The sequence below is a fragment of the Euleptes europaea genome, unplaced genomic scaffold, assembly GCF_029931775.1.
Source record: "Euleptes europaea isolate rEulEur1 unplaced genomic scaffold, rEulEur1.hap1 H_7, whole genome shotgun sequence".
NCBI classification, from domain to species: domain Eukaryota; kingdom Metazoa; phylum Chordata; class Lepidosauria; order Squamata; family Sphaerodactylidae; genus Euleptes; species Euleptes europaea.
This window is the reverse complement of record NW_026612055.1, coordinates 37721-64107: the sequence shown is the minus strand read 5'-3', so window position 1 is coordinate 64107 and position 26387 is coordinate 37721. Positions and strand designations below refer to the sequence as shown.

The following is a 26387-nucleotide window of genomic DNA, read 5'->3' as shown; positions in this document are numbered from 1 at the left end:
GGCTCCCGGGAGGGAGGAAGAGGAGGGGAACTGGTTTGGTTTTCGCGCGTTTCGGAGCAGCGACGGGGCGGGCCCCCTCCTGCAAATCACTCTCAGGTGTGGAAACATCGGCCAGAAGGTGGCGCTGTCCCTCCCCAAACAGCCCTCCTCTGTGCATGGGCGTGAGAGCTGGACGAGGAAGAGAGCCGATTCCTTTGAAGTGCGGTGTTGGAGGAGAGTGTTACGTATACCCTGGACCGCCAAAAAGACAAACCAGTGGGTTTGAGATCAAATCAAGCCCGAACTGACCCTAGAAGCTCAAATGACTAAACTGAGGCTGTCGTACTTTGGACATATGATGAGAAGACAAGAGTCACTGGAAAAGACAATCATGCCAGCTAGGGAAAGTTGAAGGCAGCAGGAAAAGAGGAAGACCCAACAAGAGATGGGTTGACTCTATGGGTAAGCGTGATCTCCCTTATTCTCCATTGGCAAGCGTGGTGTACATTATTCTCTATTGGCAAGTGTGGTTTCCACTAGTTCCTAAGGGCAATCCTGCATTCACTGTGGGCAATTCTCTATGGGCAATCGCTGTCCCTAGTTTTCAGATTATTGGCAAGTGTGCTTTGCCTGATTCCCTATGGGCAATCACGCATTCCCTATGGGCAATCATGTATTTATTGGCAATCGCTGTCCTTAGTTTTTGGGATTCTCTATTGGCAATTGCAGTTTCCCTGTTTCTCTATGGGCAATTGCTGTCCTTAGTTTTTGGGATTGTCTCTTGGCAAGCGTAGTTTATCAGTTTCTCTATGGACAAGTGTGGTCTCCCTTAGTCTCAATGGGCAAATGTGTTTTGCCTTATTCTCTATGGGCAAGTGTGTTTTGCCTGATTCTCTGCGGGCAATCATGCATTCCCTATGGGCAATCATGTATTGTCTATGGGCAATAGGTGTCATTATTTTTTGGGATTTTCTGTTGACAAGCATAGCTTCCCTTTTTCTCTATGGGCAATCATGAATTGTCTATAGGCAATCACTGTCCTTAGTGTTTGGGATTTTCTATTGGCAAGTGTAGTTTCCCTGTTTCTCTATGGGCAATCATGTATTCCTTATGGGCAATCATGCATTCCCTATGGGCAATCGCTGTCCTTAGTTTTTGGGATTTTCTATTGGCAAGTGTAGTTTCCCTGTTTCTCTATGGGCAATCATGCATTTCCTATGGGCAATCACTGTCCTATGTTTTTGTATGTCCCTGCATCTGCCCATTTCCAAATCAACACCAAGGTGTAAATCCCCCGACCCCGAATGGGACTGGCTGCACATTGCTCTTTATAACTGAAACAAAAAGGGCTAGAGAGTTGCTTTTAAAAAATAAATCTGGGAACAAGTACATTGTTGCAATAGGCAGGAGATATAAATATTTTAATTTTTTTAAAACTATGTTGATCTGGTACCAACTTTTTTTAAAGGCCTCAGTTAGTGGGTGGACGAAAGGCCTCCCCAGAGCATCAAGGCAAGGAAATTGCACATGAGCAGGAATTCAGTGTAAATGTAGACAAAAATAAAAGCCAGAATACTGAAGAATCCTGCGCATATGGGTGCCAGCCCAGAGCCCTCATTCCACCCCCTCCCCATTCAATGACAGCATCCTCATCCGTCCATGTTGAAGGAGGACGAGGCCTTGGCTTCGTCTTTGCCTCTTCTCTCTCCTTTGCTTTCCCCATCTTCAACTTCTTGCCAGGCTCCTTCCTTTACAACATTACAAAAAAAAACCCGGCATTTCCCCTTCCCCCAAAGTTTGGGTCCTGCTGCGGTCACCTCTCTCCTTGCAACTTTCTCTGCGCTTGCTCTGGTCTTTCTACGTCCCCCTCAAGCCACCTCCCTTCTATCCGGCTCTCCACCGCCAAAATCCCCCACCTCTCTTCATTCTGAACAAGGGACGTTTCTCCTTTGACCCCTCCATTAACTTCCTTTCTGCTCCCAGACGCCACAGAAACTCTTCAATCCTGCCCTTCCAACCCCTCTGCATCGGTCCATCAGAAAATAAAGCTGGGGGTCTTAGAACTCATCACCAGCCTCTGGATTTTGATAGGACTTGTAGAGCCCAAAATGAAGGGAATCAGAAGATCCTGGCCCAGATTAGGCCCAGAAATTCTGCTCTTTGCAATGGAATCAAAGGTTTAACCATGAGAAGCCAGGAAGGTGGGAAGCAGCACAGACAGGGAGGGTGGGAAATATCCCCTCCTTTACAAAACAAAGAGGGGTTAACTTCCCTCACCTATCGGAGCCTGTGTGGTATAGTGGTTCGAGGGTCTTAGAATCTATGAGGCCCGGGTTCCAATCCTTGCTTGTTGGCATTGGGCCAGTCACACACCCTCACCCTAACCTCTTTCTCGGGAATGTGGTTGTTGTGAGGATAAAATGGAAGGGAGGGGTGATATAAACTGCTGTGGGTCCACCTTTGGGAGAAAGGCAGCAGAGACAAGGTGAGTGGAATATATCGCCTCTTTTACAAAATTGGGGGGGGGGCGCAGTAAAGAAAGTCCCTGAAGGTTCAGAGCAAGTAATACGTTATGAGATCTCGGTTGTCAGTTTGGAGAAGAAAGGAGCAGTGGTGGCGTCAGGCAGGCAGGAGAAGAGAAGAAGGCCTGCCACCCTCACCCAGTCGTGCCACCACTACGTGAGCCTGGCAGGTAGGTGGGTGGAGTTGCAGCTGCCACCCCCCCCATTGTCCAACTCTGTGGGAGGCAGGGAGGAGGAAAGGGGACCACTTCTGCCCCTATGCCATGGCCCCCTAAACCAGGCAGGCGGAGGCAGCAGCACTGCAAGTGGGAGGGGGCAGGCAGGGGAGGGAGGGAAGGGGAGCCACCATATCCCCCCTCACCACTGAGTGAATCAGGCAGGTAAAGGTGGTGGTGCATTAGATTGGCAGGGTGGGTGTTCAGTGGCCAGCAGGCCAAGCAGGGGTGGGATGAGGCCCCGCTAAACCTCATTTAGTCCCTTTATCACCAGATCTTCCTGAATTGTAGATGACACATTAGTATGATTGTAAAGACTGAGTGCTTTGAAGTGCAGTGTGGTAGACTTGAACTGATGAGGCCTGGGTTCAAATCCCTACTCAGTATAGGGTTGCCTGCCTCCAGGTGAGCGCTGGAGATCTCCCAGAATTACAGATGCAGATGACGGAAATTGCCTCCCCTGGAGAGACTGGCTGCTTCAGAGGATGGACTCTATGGCATTATGCCCCCTCAGGTCCCTCTCCTGCACAAACCCCACCCTCCCCAGCTCTGCACCCAAAATCTCCAGGAATTTCCCAGGCCACAGCTGGCAACCCCAGCAATGAAGCTCAGTAACTCTTGGCCCAACTTCCCTCACAGGGTTGTGGTGAGAACAAAGTAGGAGCACCCAGTTTGTTGGAAACCCAATTAAAGGAGAGCGAGACATCCGTGTGGATGAAAAGGGTTTATCATGATTTGAAGAGAGACACAAAAAACAGGAAATAGAAACCATTAACCCAGCAGGACCCTGGCTATGCAAACCCCCCTCCTGAATTTCTTTCCAACTGGAGCACTGGGGGGGGGGGGCCTCAAGCCAATAAATGAAACCACCCTTGTGGTTGTCCGGCGGTCACAATATACCCTCCCCCCCCCCAATAAAAAATTCAAGGCAGCCCAGTTTTCAAGGTAACGTAACTTTATCATAAGAGCAACAACATCTTTGCAACCAGTGGTATAACTGAACCACAACTGCGATGCATGGAGCAGCCTTGACAGGGAGACGCAATTTCCTCACAGGTGCTGCTTCCCAGTGAAGCACAGAAAAGAGAAAGGCCAAAATATTAACTTAAACTTGTTATGGCCTCTTTCTTCCTCTCCGCGGTCTTTGGTTGTTCCTCTTGTGCTTGAGAGGAATGGAGGCCGGAGAAGAATGGCAGGGGGGTGGGGGGAACACGGACTATTCACAGCTCTCCTTGACAACAAGCCGGTTATTCTTTATGAACTGAAATGTGTCACAGTTGCTTTAAGAAATGAGATACAAATTTTAAAAAGGGAATGTTGGGAAAATGTCTCCATTTTTACTCCAGTCAGTTTTGGGGTTTTTTAGCCCGGAGAGGCCTCATTGATGCTCCTGGTGTGAAGAGAAGGGTCTTAAGGAGAGATTTTGAGTTGGGCTTTTCCCCACACCCGAAAGTAGGGCAGGAGGGTCTCTCCAGAGAAGGAGGCTCCAGAGAACTCGTGGATCAGGGATCCCCGATCAGCGTCGAAAAAGGCCACTCGGCCCCCAGCGTAGTTCAGGCAGACTCGGATCCTCTTGGGCTCCCCGGTCAGGGACAGGGGAAGGAATTGGCCTTTTAAGGCAGCCCAGTAGCAGCCCCCCCACTTCCCCACAGCCCAGATCCCTTTCTCAGGACTAAGGGTGATCCATCCCTTCCTCCTCACGGACTTTCTGGCCACCCCCACAGCCCATCCTTCCTCACTTCCCACAAGGACTTCCCAGAAATGGCTGCCTGCTGTGAATCCCTCACGGCCCAGAACAGTGTAACAGTTTTCAAATCTCTCAGGGTTGCTGGGCAGAGATTGAGCTTTTTCTCCCCATCTCACGCTCTTCCGATCCTCAGACAGGAAGAGTTGGGGATGGGCCGTGTCCGGATCCAGAGTCACATTTGCTGTTGGGGGGGAAATGAGGAGACAAGAAGAGAAGCGTTTTCAGCCGGGAGATTTCTCCCCCTCTGCCCTGTTCTGCGTCCTCCTCCTGCTCCCACCTCTTCATAACCCTCTCCTGGATTTCACAGACTCTCTCCTGCCTCCTCCTGACCTGCTAAAAGGCAGATCAATCTTTCTTGGGTTGCCAACTTCCAGGTAGTAGCTGGAGATTTCCTGCTATTACAACTGATCCCCAGCAGATAGAGATCAGTTCCCCTGGAGAAAATGGCAGCTTCGGCAATTGGACTCTATGGCACTGAAGCCCCTCCCCAAACCCCGCCCTCCTCACACCACGCCCCCAAAACCTCCCATAATTGGCAAAGAGGGACCTGGCAATCCTAAGTCTTCCTGTGTGCTTCAGGAAAAGGCAGGTAAAATCCACAATAAACACCCACAGTAACCCAACCCATTTCTTCCCAAATCCTGTCCCAAGCAGAGAGCCTCGAGAGAGAAGAGAATCATGGATATTTCAGTCACAGGATTCCCCGCCCCCTAAGAAATCATGAGTATTTACATACAAACCCAAATCACATGAAAAATGAGCAGAGGCACAGAATGGGTTGAACACATCTCAAAACAGGGAATACCACTGAATTTGGCTTTAATTGACCCTGAACACAACACAGAGACTGGAAGGGGGTTCCCATTGCTTTCAGCTTGCCAGGGAGATGCGTTTCTCAATTGGCATTTGGGACACTTTTGGATGGACTTGGGGTGGTTTCTATATTCCAGTGAAAGAACAAAGATTGGACTGAATGCAGCTTCTCAGGGAATCTGCTGTAAGGTAACGTTACGTCAGCAATAAAGTGGAGCTGATGTCCTGCCTGCACTCCTCAGAGGATGCCTGCGAGATCAGACCCTCACTTCACAGCCTGCACAATCTGCCTTTCACTCTTCTGTATTTTTAAAGGTTGCAACAGCCAGCCTGATGAAGACCTCTGCTGTGCTTGAAAGCTTACACAACGTTTTGTGCCAATTTAATTAATAAATAATGAAGGTATTTTATTGATTTTGCTCTTGTTTTGAGATTTTGCATGGACCACTACAGCTGTACAAGTTTTTCCTGGATCCCAAGAATGATATTTCTACCCAACCCAGCAGCACCCGCCCCACTCCATCTCATTCTAGCGATGCCTTTCCCTGTATATTGTCACAACAGAAAGGCCTAGAGCAGTGGTTCCCAACCTTTTTTTGACCAGGGACCACTAGGATTTTTTGTTCGGTGCAGGGACCCCAAGGTTCAAAATAAAAATTCTGAGAATTTGAAAATAAACTTTAATCATAACTGTTAGTTAAACATTAAATTTAGAATAATATTTGAATATATATATTTTATAATAGAGAACTTTTAATTGAAAATATTAATTTATTATGGGTTTATAACTTTGTTTCGTGGACCTTAATTTAGTTCTCGGGGACCCCTGGGGGTCCACGGACCCCTGGTTGGGAACCAGTGGCCTAGAGACTTACTTTTTAATGAAGTCTGGGAATTCAGAGAACCAGGTATGCATATTGGTGAAACATATCTATGTAATGATAATACAATTGCCTATTTTTAAAAAACTGAAAATCCCCCCAGAGCTGAGGCAAGGTAATGATCACCACAAGGAAAGGGTCAGGAAAATATTGTCGAAGGCTTTCACGGTCAGAGTTCATTGGTTCTTGTAGGTTATCCGGGCTGTGTGACCGTGGTCTTGGTATTTTCTTTCCTGACGTTTCGCCAGCAGCTGTGGTGGGCATCTTCAGAGGAGTAACAATGAAGGACAGTGTCTCTCAGTGTCAAGTGTGTAGGAAGAGTAATATATAGTCAGAAGGGGGTTGGGTTTGAGCTGAGTTATTGTCCTGAGTTATTATTATTTGAGCTGAGTTATTGTCCCCTGAGTTATTATAAAGTTATAATACTTTACAGTTATTGTCCTCTGAGTTATTATTATTTGAGCTGAGTTATTGTCCCGAGTTATTATAAAGTTATAATACTTTACAGGACAATAACTCAGCTCAAACCCAACCCCCTTCTGACTATATATTACTCTTCCTACACACTCAACACTGAGAGACACTGTCCTTCAGTGTTACTCCTCTGAAGACGCCTGCCACAGCTGCTGGCGAAACGTCAGGAAAGAAAATGCCAAGACCACGGTCACACAGCCCGGATAACCTACAAGGTCAGGAAAATGGCTGCCATAGTTGGGGAAATCTGAATTTTCCCACCCACATAGCAGCCATCCAAGCTTTCCTGCAAACCAGGTTTAAGAAAGATAGGAGAAAACCTGGTAAACCCCAGCAGGTGCACAAATGTGTTGAGGAAGCTGGGGGGGAAACCACTGCAAAAACTAAGCCCTCTTGTGGTGTCCTCGGTGGCAATTTGAAAAGAGCTGCCCTTCTGCACTAGAGTTACCATCACAGAGTTATCATACTTCAAGCATGACCTACCCTGGGCTGGAAAAACAGATATCGCAACAGCCACCTTTGGCAGAAGAATACAAAGACTTTTTGCAGAGCCTTGAAAATGCTACTCTGATACTTGCAAATTTGGCAGCACCAAAGGGTAATTTTTTTTTTAAACAGAGGTAACTTTTCAATGAGGCAGAACTGGTTTGAAAGAAACTTTGCTGCCCTGAACACACACATAGATCTAATATCCAGGAGTTCTGCAAATTTACTGAAAGCTGTGGTAAAGGATTGATATGTTGCGATATACCATCAATGCTGTTTGAAAACGTATTCATTTAAATCAGCCAACAACTGACCCTACGAAGAAGGGAGCAAAACAGAGCTAAGCCAGCATCCGACCTGGAAATATCTGCCTTTCGTCTGTCTGAATTCACTCTAAAATACACTCAGGAGACGGCCTCCTTTTGCCCAGAAGTGTGCATCCAAGTGACAGACGGGGAGGCGGAAGTGCTAAAGAGGAGGCTTGTGAGTGACAGGCACGTAGTTCCCCTTCTTCTCCCAAACATCAAACACAAATTATGTGTGAACAACTGGAAAATGGCACCAGGGCAGGCTGGACGTCTGCCTTTATATACTGCCATTCCACAAAGGCAGCTTTTTAAAAAAAAACTGTGGATCAAATACACAATTTATAGCACCTTGAAGCTGAGGGAAACCCGGAAAGCAGGTAGGAAATCCACTGAGAGAAATGGGATTCCCGACCTGGTCTGGGCCTCTCATGGGGAGGATTCTGAAAGGCCCTCAAGGGCTGATGCCCAGAAACCCTTCTCCCATCATTTCAGTATGGCGGCAGGTAGGTGAAAGGAGGCAGTTCATCCCCTCAGAGTTCACCTTTCATCCTCACCCTGACAGACCTCCTCCTCAGAACAAAAAGGAACTGGTTGAGGCAGGGAGAGAGGTTGAGGAACAAACCAAGAACATCCAGTAATGTTATCTCTGGAAAATCACTAAGCAGAACACAAATTGTAAGGTGAAGCTTTTGAGTTAAGAAATAACTGAACGGTGCATGAAGAAAGATTTACCTTTCTGCAGGTCAAGTCCAGAATTCAGAGTTTCTGAGGAAGCAAAAGAAACGAAAGTGAGCAGCAGATCCTTGTGCCTATCACCAATCATGTGACAAAAACCTCAGTAAATAATATGGTCTCTTTTTCTCTCCGGGAGGGAAGATGTCATGGTATAGCCCCGACTCATCAGATCTTGAAATATTGGAAGGGGTGGTACTTGGACGGGAGACCAAAGAAGATTCTGCAGATTAAGGAAACGGCAAAGAAATCTCTGCTTCTCACTTGCCTTGAAAACCTCTTTCTGGAGTTGCCATAAGTTGTTCGTGACTTGATGGCACATGCGTACATATTTCTTCTGAGTTTTGGCTGAAAGGTTAAGTAACACCTACTTCTGGGTGGAAATTTCCAAATGTTATTTATGTGGAAATATTCACATTTATTTCTACTAGTCACTTTGAGTGACTGGAGATTCACTTCATAGAAAGTATGCTAAGGCCTGCGGCCCAAGGGTCTACTTAGGATCCTTCCAAAGAGTGCTAGAACAGTGCCATCCTAAGCAGAATTATGTCCTTCTAAACCCACTGATTTCTATGGGCACTATCTGAGCCTTGAGACCACTCTGTGGGCTCAGCTACGTCATGCTCAAGTTTTGATAGGTCCAATTTAGCCATAGAAATGCTGCAATGAGAATGGGGGTAGGTGTTCCTGAAAGGGATTGGATGGGGGGGTTGCCATTAAATGAGGATGCCTTAAGGGACAGTTTCCTCCCCTTCCCTTTCATTTTAGGTTCCACCACTGCCTCCCAGTCTGCCAGTCCACAGACACAAATAACTAGAGAGCAGTGAACTACCTAATTGGTATGCACACTCCTCATATTCCTGGGTCTGCTAATGATATAAGGCAGGGGTCCCCAGCAAGGCGGCCACCAATCCCTTTATTGGTGTCCATCAAGTATTTAATGAAGAGGCCAGAGCGAGGTGGAACTTTTGCCAAGCAAGGCTTCTGACTGGCTGAACAGCTTTATAAAAATGTTGCTTTCAAGCTTCTGCCACCAAAAGCAGAAGGATTTTCCCTGTGTGACTGAAGGTTAAGATGCAGCATCCATTTTGTGGCTGGCTCCACTTCCAGTGGAAGCTAGTTTGTGGCTGCGTCTGAATTCCAAAGGGGGCCATGGGCTCAAAAAGGTTGGGGACCTCAATATAAGCAGCCTAAAAGACATCTGGTCCAAGCTAATGCAGAGTCTGAAATCCCTGCAGTGTTTCTTCATTACCTTTGAATTGATTCTTGATGCCCTCCAAAAAGAGATTTAGATCGGAGAAGTCCAAGATGCACCCCTTCTGTGCAAGAAGAAAAGCCACTGGATCCTCAAACACCTCTTTTTCTTCATACCTTGAGAAAAATCATGTCAAGGTACCATCCATCTAATTCTCAATCCCGCCACGCCCCAGGCAGATCGGAGAAACAGAGGAAGGAATTGGCAGAAGGCCGAGAGACAGAGGCTGAGGCTGAATGCAGAGCAAGATGGGAGGTTCTTCAGAGAGCAACGTCCACCTCACTGTAGCTCCTGAGACCCCAAAGCCACACAGGGAATCATTAAAAAATGAAACAAAGGCCGTTTGGGCTCAGAAAACCACCACAGGGGGAGGAAGGGCTCCTGTAACCCCACCAGCCATTTTCCCATGCAGAAACTGTGCTGGGGGGAAAGTAACTCCCCTCCCCAGGGTTGTCTGGACACGAAAAATGGCTGGGGGGAGGCAGGAGCCCTTCCTCCCCTGCAGAGGCATTTCAAGGCCCTACAGGCTCTGCTTTATTACCAAAAGTTCTTGAGTGGCTGAGGGGAACCCAGACCCAACTCTGAAAAAAGCAAACACCAAGTTTCGCCTTCAAAATACCAACCCCACACCCCCTGCCCAGATCTGCCTTGCAAATGTCTAGCAGAAAAAAAAGAAAGCTGGGTGGTTGGAGTTCTGGACTTTAGAGTTAAGGGAGGGGCTGCAGCTCAGTGGTAGAGCATCTGCTTGGCATGCAGAAGGTCCTGGGTTCAATCCCTGGCATCTCCAGGTCAAAGGATCAGGTAGGAGGTGGCGTGACAGACCTCTACCAGAGACCCTGGAGAGCCACTGCTGCTCTGAGTAGACAATACGAACTCTGACAGACCAATGGTCTGATTCAATGTACGGCAGCTTCTTGTGTCCGGTGACTAGGATTGTAGGACCCTGGTTCAATCCCACATGCAGCTATATAGCTCCCTGGGTGAACTTAGACCAGTCCCTCTTTCTCTCAGATAGGGATGTTATGAGGATAAAATAGAGGGCAGAATTAGGTTCAGTGCCTTCATGTCTTTTTATCCCTCTTCCATAATACCAGAACTCAGGGGCACTGAATGAAGTTGAGAATTCACTGTAGATTGAGGTAGTGATGGCCATGAACAGAGAAAGCTTTAAAAGGGGACTAGGCAGATTCATGGAGCAGGGGTCCATCAGCAGCTAGAAGACCTGGTGACCATAGCCAGGGGCAGCCAACCTCTGAATAACACTGCTAGGAGGCATCAGCAGGGGAGGGCCTCAACCTCTACGCCTTGTTTGTTGGCCAGGTAGGGGCAACCCTTGGCCACTGTGTGAAACAGGATGCTGGACCAAGCTGACCACTGGTCTCATCCACCTGGCTCTACTTATGTTCCCAAGAGTGAGGCTGAGAGACGGTGGAAGGAAACAGGTCACATGACATCACCATATGGAAGTGTCCTTCCTTTTGTTTCTTTTAATCATTTGCCCCTGGTGGGAGTAGGGTTGCCAGGTTCCTCCTTGCCACAGGCAGGAGGTTTTGGGGGTGGAGCCTGAGGAGGATGGGGTTTGGGGAGGGGAGGGACTTCAATGCCATAGAGTCCAATTGCCAAAGCAGCCATTTTCTCCAGGGGAACTGATCTCTATTGGCTGGAGAACAGTTGTAATAGCAGGAGATCATCAGCTAGTACCTGAAGGTTGGCAACCCTAGGTGGGAGGCGTGGAAACTTCAACCCCAATAATGTTACTTCTTCCTCTGAAACTACCTGGGGAGACTTAAAGAAGAGGTGCAAATTTTCTGACCACCAGCTGTGTGTTCCCCATCATGGGTTGCTCAGCATAACAAATGCTTTATTTCAGAAGCCCTGTTGTTACCACATGGCAGCCAGTGTGGAAACAGCCAGGAAGTAATCTGAGTAGGAGCAGCACATTTAAGTGCTAGGTGGATTCAGGAACACTGATGGAAACATGGCACACACCAGCTCATGGTTCCTCATGTGTAGCCTCACCCTACCCTCCTTAACAAACGAGCACATCGAATTGGGTTGGGTGGTCATATCCCTGTTCACCTCTAAAATGCCCATAGTCAGTCCCGATGCCAACCAAGGCATTATTTCGGCCAAATAAAGTTTCCATTTTATGGAACTGCCATTTTATGGAACGAATGTAGCTGAGGAGACTCAAACCCTGTATTTCCTGGGGTAGTTTTTTAAATGTTGCTTTCAAAACAGCTGCTGCCACAACAAAAAGATCTTCTCTGTGTGAAGAGAAGCTGCAACATTTTGTGGCTGGCTCTGCCTCCTACAGCACCCATTTTGTGCCAGCCATTCTGTGACTGCGCCCACCACACCAGGGCAGAATTCCAAAGATGCCTGCAGCCTCAAAAAGGTTGGGGACCCCTCTTCTAGAGATTTTCCAGCTAGGTGTCAAAACAGACCCCCCCCCCAATACTACTTCATGATTTCCTGTTGATGAGGCTCTGTGTTTAAGCTGTTTGCCACTGACAGATGGATGGGGATCCATGATCCCAATTACAACCGACTTGTCCCTCAGCCACCATCCTGAAGGACCTTCACAGTGTACCCACACCCTTCCCAGCATAAAGAAGGTTCTTGAGAAAGATCCACTTACCTCTGCAAGGTACTTCTGGCATCCTAAAAAAAAATGGCAGAGAAAGAGAAAGAAGGGAGACCTCAATGGTTACTAAAAGGCCACACCAGGAAGACCCCTCAGACCCTGGAAAATTCTGCACTCTGGCCCTTCTCTAGTGTCCAGCTAGCAGACTCCACTCAAAGCCTGGGGTGCATCTCCATAAAGTGGGAGAAAACCTTTGTGAGGTTAACATTAGCAGACAAAGTGGAGACATTTCAGAGGAGAGTTGGTGATCTCCTTTGGTGATTCAACAGCGGCTACTTTCACAAAAGGGATTTTCCTCACATGGGAAGGCAGGAAGCCCTCCAAGTAGCTCCCGTGGCCATTTATGGATGCAGAGGCATGCCCAGCAACATTCCTTGCATCACTGTGTCACTGTTATTTCCCTTCTTGCCACTGGAGAGCATTTCCCAGGATTAAAAAAATGCTAGATTACAGAAGAATTGAAACAACATGGTGGACCCCTGCTTTAATTTTTGTGTAAATAAAGTCCTTGTTGCAGAGTTATAATTGGAAATGTGCAGCCTGCACTTTATTGCTTTTAAATTAAAAGCCAAATATTAGTGCAACATATCATTATAATGCTACAACACTAGAACAATCTAGCCATGGCCCTTTTCTTTAAAGCTTGAGAAAAGCCCTCTGATGGGGGCGGGGGATGCTGGGCCCACAGGGGCTGAGAGGAGAAGAGCCAAACTCTGTCACCTTTCAGCCCTTTAAAGGGCTTTCCCCCTTTTCCTTGCAGCATTGTAATATGGCTCAGCAGGGAAAGGTGGGGTCTGGGCACAAATGCCATTGCAACTGCACATAAGTGACAGGTTGGCAGCAGCAGCTAGCACAGCAGTGCCACTAACGGGTGTGTGGATGCTACTCCCCTACCACTGGTTGCTGCCGTTGTGTGTGTGCATTCATTTTTGTGCACCAAACTGCACGCAACAAGTATGAGCTACGTTCACCTCAATATACACATCCTCCTTTTAAATCTGGCTGTGAAAATCTCGCCTATGACCCTCGTTCCTGGTGGTCGGGAAAGAGCTACCTGGTGTGACTTGAATGTCGTTCCCCAGACTGTTGATTGACACACAAACACACTTCTGCTTCTGAGATGGAAGCCACGTGGCCTCAGTCTATCAGGGAGGGTAAGAGGGGAAAGCAGCCCATGCACAGAGATGAAAACTTGCTAGCAACACAAACTGGGCTCATTTGCTTTCTGCCCAAGCGAAGGAGGCACAGAAAGGGTTTGGGGCAGCCTTCTCCCAAAGGGGAGCCTGGGCTGTTCCTGCCACACTCTTACCTGCAGGAGTTCACTGGCTGGCTGCTGACATTTCTCCTCCATCTCCCAGATGAGGCTGTCCAGAGAGGAGAGTTTTTCAGAGAGTTCAGTCAGGTGCTGATCCCTGTTTCTTGCCACCTCCTTCTCCACCTCTTCCATCCGGGCCAGCAGAAGTTTCTCTTGCTCCTCCAGAAATGAGTATAGTTGCCTGAACTTGGCTGCCGTCTCTTGCTTCTCTCCTGTAGCTTGCTTCTGGAATGGAAAGAGAAGGAAATCAGGTCAGGTCTTTGCAGTGAGAAGAGGCTCTTCAGAGGACTCCTGTCGAAAGGGCACTTAGGCCTTTCACAGTGATCACATCAGCATTTGGCTGGGAAAAGGAAATAATTCCATGAACCCATCCTGAGGGCCAAAGTACATCTCACTCCAACTCCTGGAGAGGTTCTTTCAGCCACAGAGGACGATGTCTGCAGCAGAAGACCCAGAGAATAGAAGGGGCTTCTTGAGTCCATTTGTTTCCCCAACAAAACACCCTCCATATGCTGACACCCCCCCCCCACTTCACAACAGGCGAAAGGTATGATGTTTGAGTAAAAATATCACTGCGGAGAAAAGATCTAAGAAGTTCCTTCCCCTCATTTGGTCTCCCTGGCTGCATTCTGGGAAAGAAAAAAATTCATTGGGGAAAAGATCGACACGCCACTGAGTATCTCAAGCACTTCTCCCCCTTCCGCCTTAGAATCAGCAATGGCTGAACAACCCTTGGCCCAGTTCAGGATCAGTGGAGTATCTATCAGCATTTCTACCCAGCATTTCTCGGGGTGGGTGGGTGGGACACACCCTCGTCTCTTTTCAGGGACTTCTTCTGGCTTGCAGTGTTGGTGCAGGCACACAAATGGGGAATTGACACATACGTTCATCTACTCAGAATTTATCCCACAGCACAGAGCACATTGGAAAGTCAGCTGATTCAAGAACAAAAACACTTAAGAAAAAAGGGGGTTCTAGATCTAGGTGAACAACCAGGGCAGCCCATTCTTGCGGCACCAGGAGGGCAGTTCTGCAGCATCCTTAGCCCCACTGCCTGGGTATAACTCTGCTTAGCATTGCAATGTTAAGTCTATCTTTGGGGGCTCCTGGTCTGCTTGAATACTGACCATCTGGGCACTGAATTTCCAAACTGGAAAGGGGGGGTTGCCTCGAGGGGTTGACTTTTCTGCTATTTGTACTCCATTCTCCCCCCACCCACCCATACTAGTCCTAGAACTGTTTACTTCAAAGCCATAGTGACACTTACGAGCAAGTCTTGGCTTTCCTTCACTACATCTGCTTTACACGCCACAATTCTTTCCCTCTCCTTCTTCAGCATCTCCAGACGGTTGCAGAACTGATCCTGGGGGAGGAGAGACCCGAAACTGAGACTGGTTCCTTTTTTAGAAGTTTATTATAAAACATAAGAGATGCATAACTGTTATTAAGGGCCAAACTAGATATAACTGCCCTACGTGGCACCCCATTCGCCTCTGATACCCACCAAGAATGCGAAGACATTCATAGTGCCAATTCTGCTACCCACCCATTCCACCCTTGAGCCCACCACAGGAGGGTTTTTTGCATTGAAAATTATTCAATCCCTGGCTTCTCCAGTTGAAGTGAATGGGTAGCAGTTGATGCGAAAGACCTCCACCTGGAGAAGAGCCAATGGCAGTCAGTGTGGACCTGGACACTCCGGACCGGACTCCGGACCGGACTCAGAACAAGGCAGCTTCATGTGTACCTCTCCCGCCCCCAAAAGCTCTTATGATTTAAACTGCTGCCTCACAGCTACTGTGTGCAAGTGGGAGAAACAGACAGGTACCAAATCTGCTCACATTCCCCCTGCCCCCAGGCGAACAGCAACTCAAGGATAGTCATTGAAGTTGAGAAAGCTGTGCGTGTGTGGGGGGGGGTTAAAACTGAGAGTCAGGCAGCTGCCCCCTTGCAGCTCAACTGTATATCACTATATTCTGTTAACATTCCAGTAATATACCCAGTAGTGACATAAATGGCAAAAAGCTCTTGGGAGGTATGTGCATGTGGGGGGGTGCTCCTAGGTCAGGGGTGGGGAACGTCAGGCCTGGGGGCCATTTAAGGCCCACGAAATCATTTGGTCTGGCCAGATCTCTAGCTCAGAAGGATCTAAGACTGGTGATCTGCCCCCTCCCATGGACAGGAATAGCCTCTATTCAAGGCAGATGTGAGTTTGTTTTGCCGAGAAAAGGAACTTTCCCCCCCACCCTTGCAGAAGAGTCATTAGCTTTGGAGCTGCTAGGAACGCCCAAGAAACTGTGTTTCTCACCCGGGCCATGGAGAAACATATTCTCTCTGTACTACAAGAGGGCTGGGGGCAGAAGTGGCAACAATGGAGGGGTTAAAAGGGGCATGGCCAGAATGTGCACGGGGGAATTTCTTAGCCAGTATGTCCTCAATCATTTCATCCCTGCAGGCAGAGGTAGCAGGAGCTGGCTGTAGAATCCAGCCCCAACCATGCAGAGCAGGAGCAACTCCGGCATGCGGTTGGATGGCTACACCTGGCTGGTGCAACAGACCATCCTGTGCCACCAGGTGGGCGAGTGCACCACTGGTTGGATGCCTGCCTGCTTGCCCGCACCAGGGGGGGGGTCATCTGGGGCAGCTGCCTGCTTGGGGCTTGGTCGGCTAATTTTCAAGTTGATAATTTTGTATGGCCCGCGAATGATGTTATAAATATCGAAATGGCCCTTGGGGGGAAAAAGGTTCCCCACCCCTGAGCTAGGTGGAAGGGGACTGGATTGGGGATGGTGGAGGAAATGTGTACCTTCCATTCTACGCTTTCCCAAACCCTCTTTGGGTATGTTCTTCCAAGAAAGAGAATACCAATGCAGGGAAAGCTCGTGTGGAAGCAATCACAGCTGTGGGAAAGGGAGGATTCCTGGTAGTGCCATGGTGCAGTGGAAGGGCCATAGCTCAGTGGCCCTCAGAGTATCTGCTTGGGAAGCAGAAAATCCTTAGTTCAATCCCCGGCTTGAAATGAATGGGTAGCAGTTGAGGCGAAAGACCTCTCTACCTGGAGAAGAGCTGCTGCCAGTCAGAGGGGACCTGCACAGACCAAGGGTCTGACTCTGAATAAGGCAGCTTCATGCGTCGCTCTCCTGCCCCCCAAAAGGTCTTCTTCTGATTTAAACTGCTGCCTCACAGCTACTACCTGCAAGTAGGGGACACAGACAGATACCAAATCTGCACACATTCCCCCCCGCCCAGGCAAACAGCAACTCAAGGACAGTCATTGAAGTTGAGAAAGCCGTGTGTGTGTGTGTGTGTGTGTGTGTGTGTGTGTGTGTTTAAAACTGAGAGTCAGGCAGCTGCCCCCTTGTAGCTCAACTGTACAATGGGCTGCCCAGACGTCAACACAGCCAGACAGGAAGTCAGTCAATCTCCCCACTTTAGCCTTAGCAGGGGCAAGGAGGTAATGATCTTGGGAGCCACTAAACCAGGAAGGAGGCAGCAAAGAGGTGTTTTCACTCCCCAATTTGGGCCCAGAAGCTGAGGCAGAAACTGGAGACCGTTCCCCACAAAGAGACCAAAGAGAAGGGAAGGATCCACGGCTCTTCCCCACCAACCTCCACCATGTAGATTTCCTACCTTGTACTCTTGGGAGGCCTCCTCAAGAGGAAGGGTTTCATGATTTCTGTGCTCCTTGGATCGGTCACAGACCACACAGATGAGAGCTTTGTCGTCCTTGCAGAAGAGCTTCAGCGGCTCCTGGTGCTTCTGGCAAACTCTCTCTCTTCTACCAACCACGACTGCCTGATACCAAAAACAAGGAAATGGGATTTATATGAGCCTGAGAGTGGGGATGGACCCCACTGAAAGGCAATAGATAAATGACCCCCTGCGTCAGCTGCAGTCCTGGGGCACAGAGGCTCCCGGATCCTCTCTAGCACCAAAAATACTGGGGTGGGGCGGTGGGGCTGGTGTCCATGAGGGAGATCCAACCTTCCATCCCCTGAGTACACAGCTCCCGAAGCCAGCCCATGGATAGAAGAGGGCACCAGACAGAGAGGCTCCTCCAAGCCAGAAATGCTCTGGTCAGGGCCATGGTGAACAGGTCAGATAGGCACCCTGGCTGCACGGTGTCCGCCTGGTGGAGAGGGTGCCTGAGGCATCTAACAATGAGCGTGGTGATGATGTAAGTCAGGGGTCACTTGCTTATGAGGGGAGGCCTGCCCAGACGGTTCCTGACACCATGGAGCTGTGGGTGACACTTCTGAGACAACACCATTGGGCCAGCATCATGGAAGGAACCTCAGGTGTTCCTTCCTTCAAGCCTGCCTTCCATCATTCCTTCGCCTATTGTCTATGGGCAAGTGCGATTTCCTTCATTTCTTCATCCCCTATTGGCAAGCGTAGTGTCATTGTTCCCAGTTGGCAAGTGTGGTCTCACTGTTCCTTATTGGCAAGAGTGGTGTCATTATTTCCTACTGGCAAGTGTAGTCTCACTGTTCCCTTTTCATTGTAGAGATATAAGGGGAAAACATATTTGCAACAAAAGTAGCTAGACACTTTTTAAAAAAAAGGAAAGATGCATGTTCTGGGGGAATTTTGGCCTGGAAAGGGTTAATAAACTCTTTCTCCGTTTTGAATCTCTAAAATATTGTTCTAGAGTGTCTTGAAAGCAGCCACTGGTTTTTTTTTTTTTTTTTTTTTTGTGGTACTATTATTTGTTTAATGCCTGTTCTGGGCTGCTCTGGCCTTTACCCTGTCCCACAAAGGATGGTCTCCTAGTGGGATGGGGTGAGGAAGAGAAGGAGCGGCAGCCAGGCCCTCCTTTCCATTATGACGGAAAACCCCCTCCTCAAGCGCCTTTTTTGATCCGTTTATTACTAGCAGCTGCTTTGCGAGCCCATTTGTGGCTGGGGGAAATAATATAATATCATATATTCATATTTTATATCAATAGTAACAAGCCAGCAAGCAGGAACGACCACAAGCTTGAGAGAGCTTTGGCCAAAAGGAAATGTTAAGCCACACACAAGGATGCAAGAAAGTCTCCTCCACCCTCTTTTCTTGCAAAGCCTCCTCCAGAGGAATCACCTGGTGGTCTTGGTGCTCCTCGGATCTGCTGCAGACCACGCAGAGGGGGGCTTCGTCTTCCACGCAGAAAAACTTCAGGGGCTCCTGGTGCTTCTCGCAGACGCCCCCCTCGCCTTCTGCCCCCTTTCCCTCTTGCAGACTGAGTTTCTGGATTATTTCCACAAAGTTTGCCAGCTGCTGGTTGGGCCGGAGGTTCCTCTTCCGAGCTCGCCCTCTGCATTGAGGGCAGGAAGCCTCGGCCCCCGGCGCCCCCCAGCTGCGGGTCAGGCAGGCGCGGCAGAAATTGTGGCCGCACTCAACGATCATGACGGGATCCCTGAAATAGTCGAGGCAGATGGAGCAAGAGGCTTCCTCGCAGAGCTCCTGGACGGCACCTCCAGCCGCCATGGCTGCTTCGAGGAAGGGAAGGGAGAGTAGTCCGTTTCGTTTTCACGCTTTCCAAAGCAGCGACGGGGCGTTCCCCTTCCTGCAAACGAGGGACTCTCATATGTGGCATCAACGGCCTGACGATAGAGCTGGGCTTACCTGCAAAAAGAAAAGCACAAAACCCTCTAGAGCACTGGTTCCCAACCAGGGGTCCGTGGACCCCCAGGGGTCCGCGAGAACTAAATTAAGGTCTGCGAAACAAAGTTATAAACTCATAATAAATTAATATTTTCAATTAAAAGTTCTCTATTATAAAATATATATATTCAAATATAATTCTAAGTTTAATGTTTAACTAACAGTTATGATTAAAGTTTATTTTCAAATTCCCGGAATTTTTATTTTGAACCTTGGGGTCCCTGCACCGAACAAAAAAGTCCTAGTGGTCCCTAGTCAAAAAAAGGTTGGGAACCACTGCTCTAGAGAAAGGGCCTGGGACGGAAGGCAAACCTTGGTAGCGTCTCCTTTGGCCTCGTATTTGCAAGCGCCCGCCTCCAATGGAAGGAATCCCAGGGGGTTGAAAAATCCCAAGGTTTTGAAATGGGATGTTCCTAGCGCCGGAGAGAGATGCTTCCCGGGTCTGGGGCAGAGATCAGCGCTCACTCCCTAGCCTGGGAAGGGATGTACTGGAACGAATGACATAGTATTGCCCAAGGGGACCAAAGGGAGATACTGGCATGCCCACTGGCTACAATGGGGGCCTGGAATGACAATTGCCTTGCATTGGCTCATTGGAATATAAGACAGCAGGCAGAAGTTGCAATGAAAATGCAAAATTGGTTTTGAAGGAAGGTCTTTAGTCCGTGCGACACTGCTCTAGGAGTGGAATGACAGCCCTCCAAGTGGAATGACAGCCCCTGGGAGTAGGATAAGTGCTCAGAGACTAGAATGAGGCCCAGGGATGCCAGCCTCCAGATGGGGCCTGGGGATCTCCCTGAATTACTGCTCATCTCAAGACTACAGAGATCAGTTTCCCTGGAGAAAATGGATGCTTTGAAGGGTGCACTCTATGGCATTGTACCCCCACAGAGGTCCCTGTCCTCCCCAGGCTCCATCCCCAAATCTCCAGAGGTTTTCCAGCCTGGGGCTGACAACCCATCCCCCACCTCCGCCAGTATCCTGGGTCCCCACAGGGGAATGACAGCCCCTGGAAGCAGAAGACATGGTTTGGACCTGGAATGACTGCCCCTGGGAGTAGTGTTGACAGAGTAGAATGACAGACCCTAAATAGAAATGGAGGGTTCTACTATCAAAACCCACCTCCCCCCAACCGCAGAAGAGTATCCTCAGTCTGAGAGGACATTGGTCCATCACCCAAGGAAGAGGTTCCTTCTAAGGTATCACATCCATCCTCCTCACACTGATACCCTCCAACCATGAGACCCTCCACAATAGCACAGTAGAACTGTTCTGGTAAGTCCCTGAATGTCTCTTCCCCAAATCTCTCCCTGCATCTGCTTCTCCAGGTCAGCAAATCCTAGCCTCAAGGGAATGAACCTGCCCTCTGAGAGCCAAGAGCTTCATGCATTGGGCTCACACCCATGATTTCCACTCAGTGGGTAGGTGATCATACTTGTGGTGCACTCTGCAAAACCCTGGATAGCTGTGGCTGTACCCCCAGACAACAGCAGGCGGCTGACTCACCCCACTCAACCATGAGCCCCTCCCAGCAGAACCATGTGCTTCTAATGCGCTCTCCTAAAGCTAGATTTTCACACAGACACATCCCGAACAGCTCAGAAACCACACCCACCTCTCCTCTGGCACCAATAGTTCCTTATTCACAAACACTGAGGATAATCTGAAAGCTCTGCACCCCCAAAATAAGATTTGGACCACCACATATCCTACACTCCACATTCAGGTGACTCAGCCCTCCAAATGGACCAGGAAACAGCATAGGTCCACTTGGTGTGCAGAGACCCCTGGATGTGGGGGTCGAGGCTATATGGTGGTCTGTGCCTTATTTTGGAATGCAGCTATTCCAGTTTTTTATTCAAACCTTCTTAATCTAAGCTTCTTGGAGCAACCTAAACAAAAGCTCGTGGTGCCAGAACCAGTGTTTGGACCAGGCACCACTGCATATCTTCTTAAAGGGACAGACTCTGGAGATGTGTGACTCGTGGTGGTCCAGATTGTTTTGGGGTGCAGCTCCCCCTCCCCCCCACTTTCTGCAAGTGCATTTGTCCTCAGGGCACTCCACTTTGGAGCAGGTAGCAAAAAAATTGGGCATTTGACCGGGAAACACTTGGAGGGCCAGGCCCCTTGAATGTGGGGGTGTAGGATATGTGGTGGGCCAAGCCTTATTTTAGGGTACAGAGCTTTAAAATTACCCCCAATATTTGTTTTTGGACTCACAAATAAGGAACTAGGAAATGTGAATAGGGAACTGGGAACCAACTTCAGCCTCCATTTCATTCTGTGACTGGCTCCACCTACCAAGCTGCCATTTTGTGGCTGGAATCTTCCAAGTCTCTCGAAAAAATTTAAGCAGCTCTCCAAAACATAAACCAGTCTGTAGTCTCCACCCACCACACCTCTGCAGGCCCGGGCACAGAGAGCAGGGCTTGAGAAGAGAACTTAGCTTATACTGATGATTCACGGTTGCAGTCCCATTGTGAATTATTGCTATAGCACAAGACAAAAAATCAGTGGGTGTACTCATGAAAGAGGAGCAACGTGCATTGGAGGGTGGTCTATCGGTGCTCAAGAAAGAGCAGATTTGTGGGAGAAATTATGAAAAAAATTCCCATGCACTTTCCTTCTCTCTCGTGCACATTTTTTTTCTGCCTCAAGGCACAGCTGACTCATGGCCCTGTGGTGTTTTCAAGGCAAGGGGCCTTCAGAGGTGGTTTGGCATTGCCCACCTCGTGTCATGACCCTGGAGAGGCAGCATGATGTAGTGGTGAAGAGCCGTGATTTGGAGCAGTGGAGTCTGATCTGGAGAACCGGGTTTGATTCCCCACTCCTCCACAATGAGGAGAGGCTAATCTGGTGAACTAGATTTGTTTCCCCGCTCCTACACACGAAGGCAGCTGGGTTTCCTTGGGTTAGTCACACTCTCTCAGCCCCACCTACCACACAGGGTGTCTGTTGTGGGGAGGGGAAGGCAATTGTAAGCTGGTTTGAGTCTCCCTTAAGTGGCAGAGAAAGTCGGCAGGTAAAAACCAACTCTTCTTCTTCTTGGTGGTCTCCCATCCAAGTACTAACCAGGGCCAACCCTGCTTAGCTTCCAAGATCTGATGAGACTGGGCTAGTCTGGCTCATCCGGGACAGGGCCTACCTAACCTATCTAGGAGAAAACTTGTGACAAGATCATAGAATCATAAAGTTGGAAGGGACCACCAGGGCCATCAAGTCCAACCCCCTGCACAATGCAGGAAATTCACAACTACCTCCCCCCTCCACACCCCTAGTGACCAGAAGATGGCCAAGATGCCCTCCCTCTCATCATCTGCCTAAGGTCACAGAATCAGCTTTGCTGACAGATGGCCATCTAACCTCTTCTTAAAAACCTCCAGGGAAGGAGAGCTTACCACCTCCCGAGGAAGCCTGTTCCACTGAGGAACTGCTCTGTTAGAAAATTCTTCCTAATGTCTAGAAGGAAACCCTTTTGATTTAATTTCAACCCGCATTGCCAACTCGTTGTCGGGGAGCCCCAGGCTGACCTCGGGGGGGGGGGGGACTTCACACACACCCTGGGTTCGGGCTCCCCCCTTTTTCCCCTGGGGGGATCTCCTTCCTCCTCCACCCCGGGAGATTCCTTACTCCTGAGGAAGTTGCGCAGGAGCTGGATCCCCCTTCCCCCTCGCCGCCAAAGCTCCTTCCCTGGGGGGGGGCGGAGAGGAAGACCGCGAGCTCTCCTTTGCACTTCTTCGGGGGGGGACTTGCAAAGGGATCGCCTTGGGGTGGGCGGGGCAGGGTCTCCCTTCTCCTCCTGAGAGGGCTGGAGCCACCGCTTCCCTGCTGGAGTCTCCCCTCCCCGCTTGGCAAACAGGGACGGCGGCTCCCGGTGCCCCCCCTCCGCGCTGTGCACCAGCGGCCCCAACCGGAGCGGCCTGGAGGCAGAGCTCCGCGGCCAGGCACTGCCTTGCCCTGCCTTCCCGAGCTGCTTGCCCTTGCGGCGGGCCTGGGCAGAGCGGGCGGGCGTCCACGCATGCGCGAGGAGAGAGGCGCGAGGAGAGAGGGGACCCGTCACCTGACCGACCGGTCACACCCCCGTGCGTGCCTGAGCCCCGCGGAGGCCAGGTCTACCCCCACGCCACTGGGTAGACCTGGCCTCCAGAGACCCATAGAAGCCAATGGGTAGACCTGGTCTCTGGAGGGGGACTTTTTCCCCTCCTCAGAGGCCATGTCTACCCACTGGCTTTCTTGGCGGTAGACCTGGACCCCCTTCAGAGGCCAGGTCTACCAATTGGCTTCTATGGGCCTCCGGAGGCTAGGTCTACTGCCAAGAAAGCCAATGGGTAGACCTGGCCTCCCAATGGGACTCAGCCGGAGGCCAGGTCTACCAATAGGCTTTTATGGCAGTAGACCAGGCCTCCAGACGAGGATGGAAATGGCAGGGACTTACAATTTAATTTTTATCGATAAATAAGATCATTATTAAGTATGATATCAAGTTTTATTCAGTGTACCTATAGTTTAATTAAGACTTAAAACTTTAATTAAAGTTTATTAAGTTAATAAACAGTGTACCTACCTATATAGTTTTAAGTTTAAGAAATTTGGCTCTCAAAAGAAATCTCAATCGTTGTACTGTTGATATTTGGCTCTGTTGACTAATGAGTTTGCCGACCACTGGTCTAGCTGTTTGTTGAGTATATATACTCTCAATAGCTGTCTTAAAGCCAACTCCCATACCCATATGTTCTAATATTTTTTTCATAAATCTCCAATTAACATTATCAAACGCTTTCTCTGCATCTAAAAAAATCATCGCTACTGGAGTTGTGGTACATTCTACATATTCTAACAAATCTATTATTGTTCTAACATTTTGACTAATCATTCTACCTGGTAAAAAACCGGCCTGATCTTCATGTATAAAATCATTCAAAACCGTTTTTAACCTAGTAGCTAAAATATCAACAAAAAGTTTATAATCATTATTCAATAATGAAATAGGTCTATAGTTTTTAACTTCTAACAAGTCTGAGTTTGGTTTTGGTATTAATACTATATTTGCTTGTTTCCAGGTCTGGGGCATAGATCCTTTCTGCAAACAAGAATTCATGACTTTTAATAAATATGGAGACAATTGCTCTTCAAAGGTTTTATAATAAAATGCTGTAAATCCATCCAAGCCTGGAGATTTATTTAACTTACTCTTACCAGTTGCATCTTTCAATTCCTCCGGGGTTATCACAGAATCTAATCAATCCCTATTTTCTTGTGATATTTCTTCCCAATCAAATTGTTTCAAATAAATATCCAATTCCTTATCTGATACCGGATTTCTTCTATATAAATTTGTATAATATTCTACAAATGTTTCCATAATCTTTTGTTTATTTATTATTTTGCCCTCTTTTTTATCCTTAAAATTGGTAACTTCTTTTGTTTATGTTTGAGCTGCCAAGCCAACAACTTACCCGGTTTATTAGCATGTTCAAAAAAATCTTTGTCTATTAAACATTACTTTTTTTCAATTTCTGATGTAATTAAAAATTCATATTGCTGTTGTAGCTTTTTCAAATTATTAACCTGGTCCTGTTTAAGTAATTTGTCATGTGTTTCTTTTTTTTTCTCCTCTTCTCTAATTTCTTGTAAAATATTTTTTGTGTCTCCTTCATTTTAAACCATCTTTTATTTTGTTGAATCAAAAGTCCTCTAAATACTGCTTTACCAGCATCCCAAACCATCTCATCAGATATTCCCATGACTACATTTTCATTAAAATAGTTTTGTATATCTATCTTTAATTTGTCTACGATCTTTTTATTTTTTAATAGATATTTATTGAGCACGGTCTGTTTCTCCTATCTTAACTCTTATTGTAACATTGTGATCTGATAACACCCTAGGTAAGATCTCCGCATTGTCTGATATAGTCATTAATCCTTTAGAGAGCCATATCATATCAATTCTTGAGTAAGTAGAATGCCTGGATGAAAAATATGTAAATCCCTTTTTATTCCCATTTGACAATCTCCAGATATCAAACATTTTCCATTGTTCTATAATATCATTAAAAATACCCGGTAGTTTACCCTCACATTTCCCCCCCTTTTTTTGGGTAGATCTATCCAACTTTGGTTCTATTACCCCATTAAAATCTCCCTTCCATATCATTTTATCTGTAGCACGTTAAGCTAATATTAGCGCCAATTTGTTAAAAAACATCTTTTGATTTATATTTGGAGCATAGATGCCCACCAACAATATTTTTTGGCATCCAAATGTGATTTCTATCAATAAGATTCTACCTTCATTATCAATATATACAATCTTTGGTTCCATTACCAAAGGAACATACATAGCTATTCCATTAACTTTTTTCTTTTCATTACATGATGTAAAAAGTTTTCCTAATTTTGGCTGTTCAAGTCTTATTATGTCCTTTGGCAAAATATGGGTTTCCTGTAGACAGAAAATATTGGGTTTAGTTTTTTGTAAATAATAAAATACCTTCCTCCTCTTATTGGGAGAATTCAAACCATTAACATTCCACGACAATACCTGCAGCATTTTAATATTCAGTTATTTCCATTTTTACCTTTCCCAATTTTTAAATGAAATCTTTATTAAAAACCACCTTCCCTCCCCCCCCCCCCGTATTTTCATTTTGGTTCTAACTGAAGTAATTCAGCCTTCTTTATCATCTGATAAAGACTCTTCCTCTGTCAGTTCTGTTGGTTGTATCCCTCCACTTGCTTGTGCAGATTTGGCCTCTTCTGGAAGATCCTTTGAAGGTTGTTGTCTTGTTGGTTTAAGAAGATCCTTATCATATCGTATTAGAAATTGTTCCGCTTTAAGAGTATCTGTAAATTTGTATCTTTTGGCCTTGAAGAAGAAGGAAATACCTTGTGGATACTCCGATCTGTGTTGAATCCTGTTGAACTTCAGCCTTTCCGCGATCTCTGAGATGTCTTTTCTTTTTCTAAGTAGCCTTGCAGGAATCTCCTTCATTATTCTCAACGGGTTGCCATCTATTGTGAGTGGATTCTTGTAGTGTTTGTTCAGAATAAGATCTCGATGGCCTCTAAAGAAAAGTTGAACCAAACAATCTCTTGGGACATTATTTCTGGTTGCAAAGGCTGAGTTGATCCTGCAGGTTGTTACAATCATTCCTTCAATGAGTTCTTCTTCCTCCTGCAAAAAATCTGCCAGATGTACTTTTAAGAAACTTTTTAGGTCTCCTCCTTCAGCTTTCTCTTTCAGACTGCGAATGCAATTCTCTTTAACTTAAAGCTCCAACATTGAATATGAGCTTCTCTTTTTTCCTCTTTCTTGGAATGCTTGTACCGAAACCTCCAAAGTGTCCACTTTTTTTGTTTCTTTGT

General features: G+C 47.6%; 1 protein-coding gene across 1 annotated transcript; it reads right to left on the bottom strand.

Moving 5' to 3' along the window:
- Nucleotides 1-4126: 4126 nt before the first annotated feature.
- Nucleotides 4127-18843, bottom strand: LOC130493046 (E3 ubiquitin-protein ligase TRIM7-like). The gene is made up of 8 exons (XM_056866825.1): nt 18457-18843; nt 17005-17169; nt 14642-14737; nt 13369-13599; nt 12054-12076; nt 9410-9528; nt 8158-8190; nt 4127-4644 (listed from the first exon to the last, which is right to left on the bottom strand). Exons 1-8 carry the CDS (start codon nt 18841-18843, stop codon nt 4127-4129), a joined length of 1572 nt encoding a protein of 523 aa, XP_056722803.1.
- Between the last annotated feature and the right edge of the window lie 7544 nt (nt 18844-26387).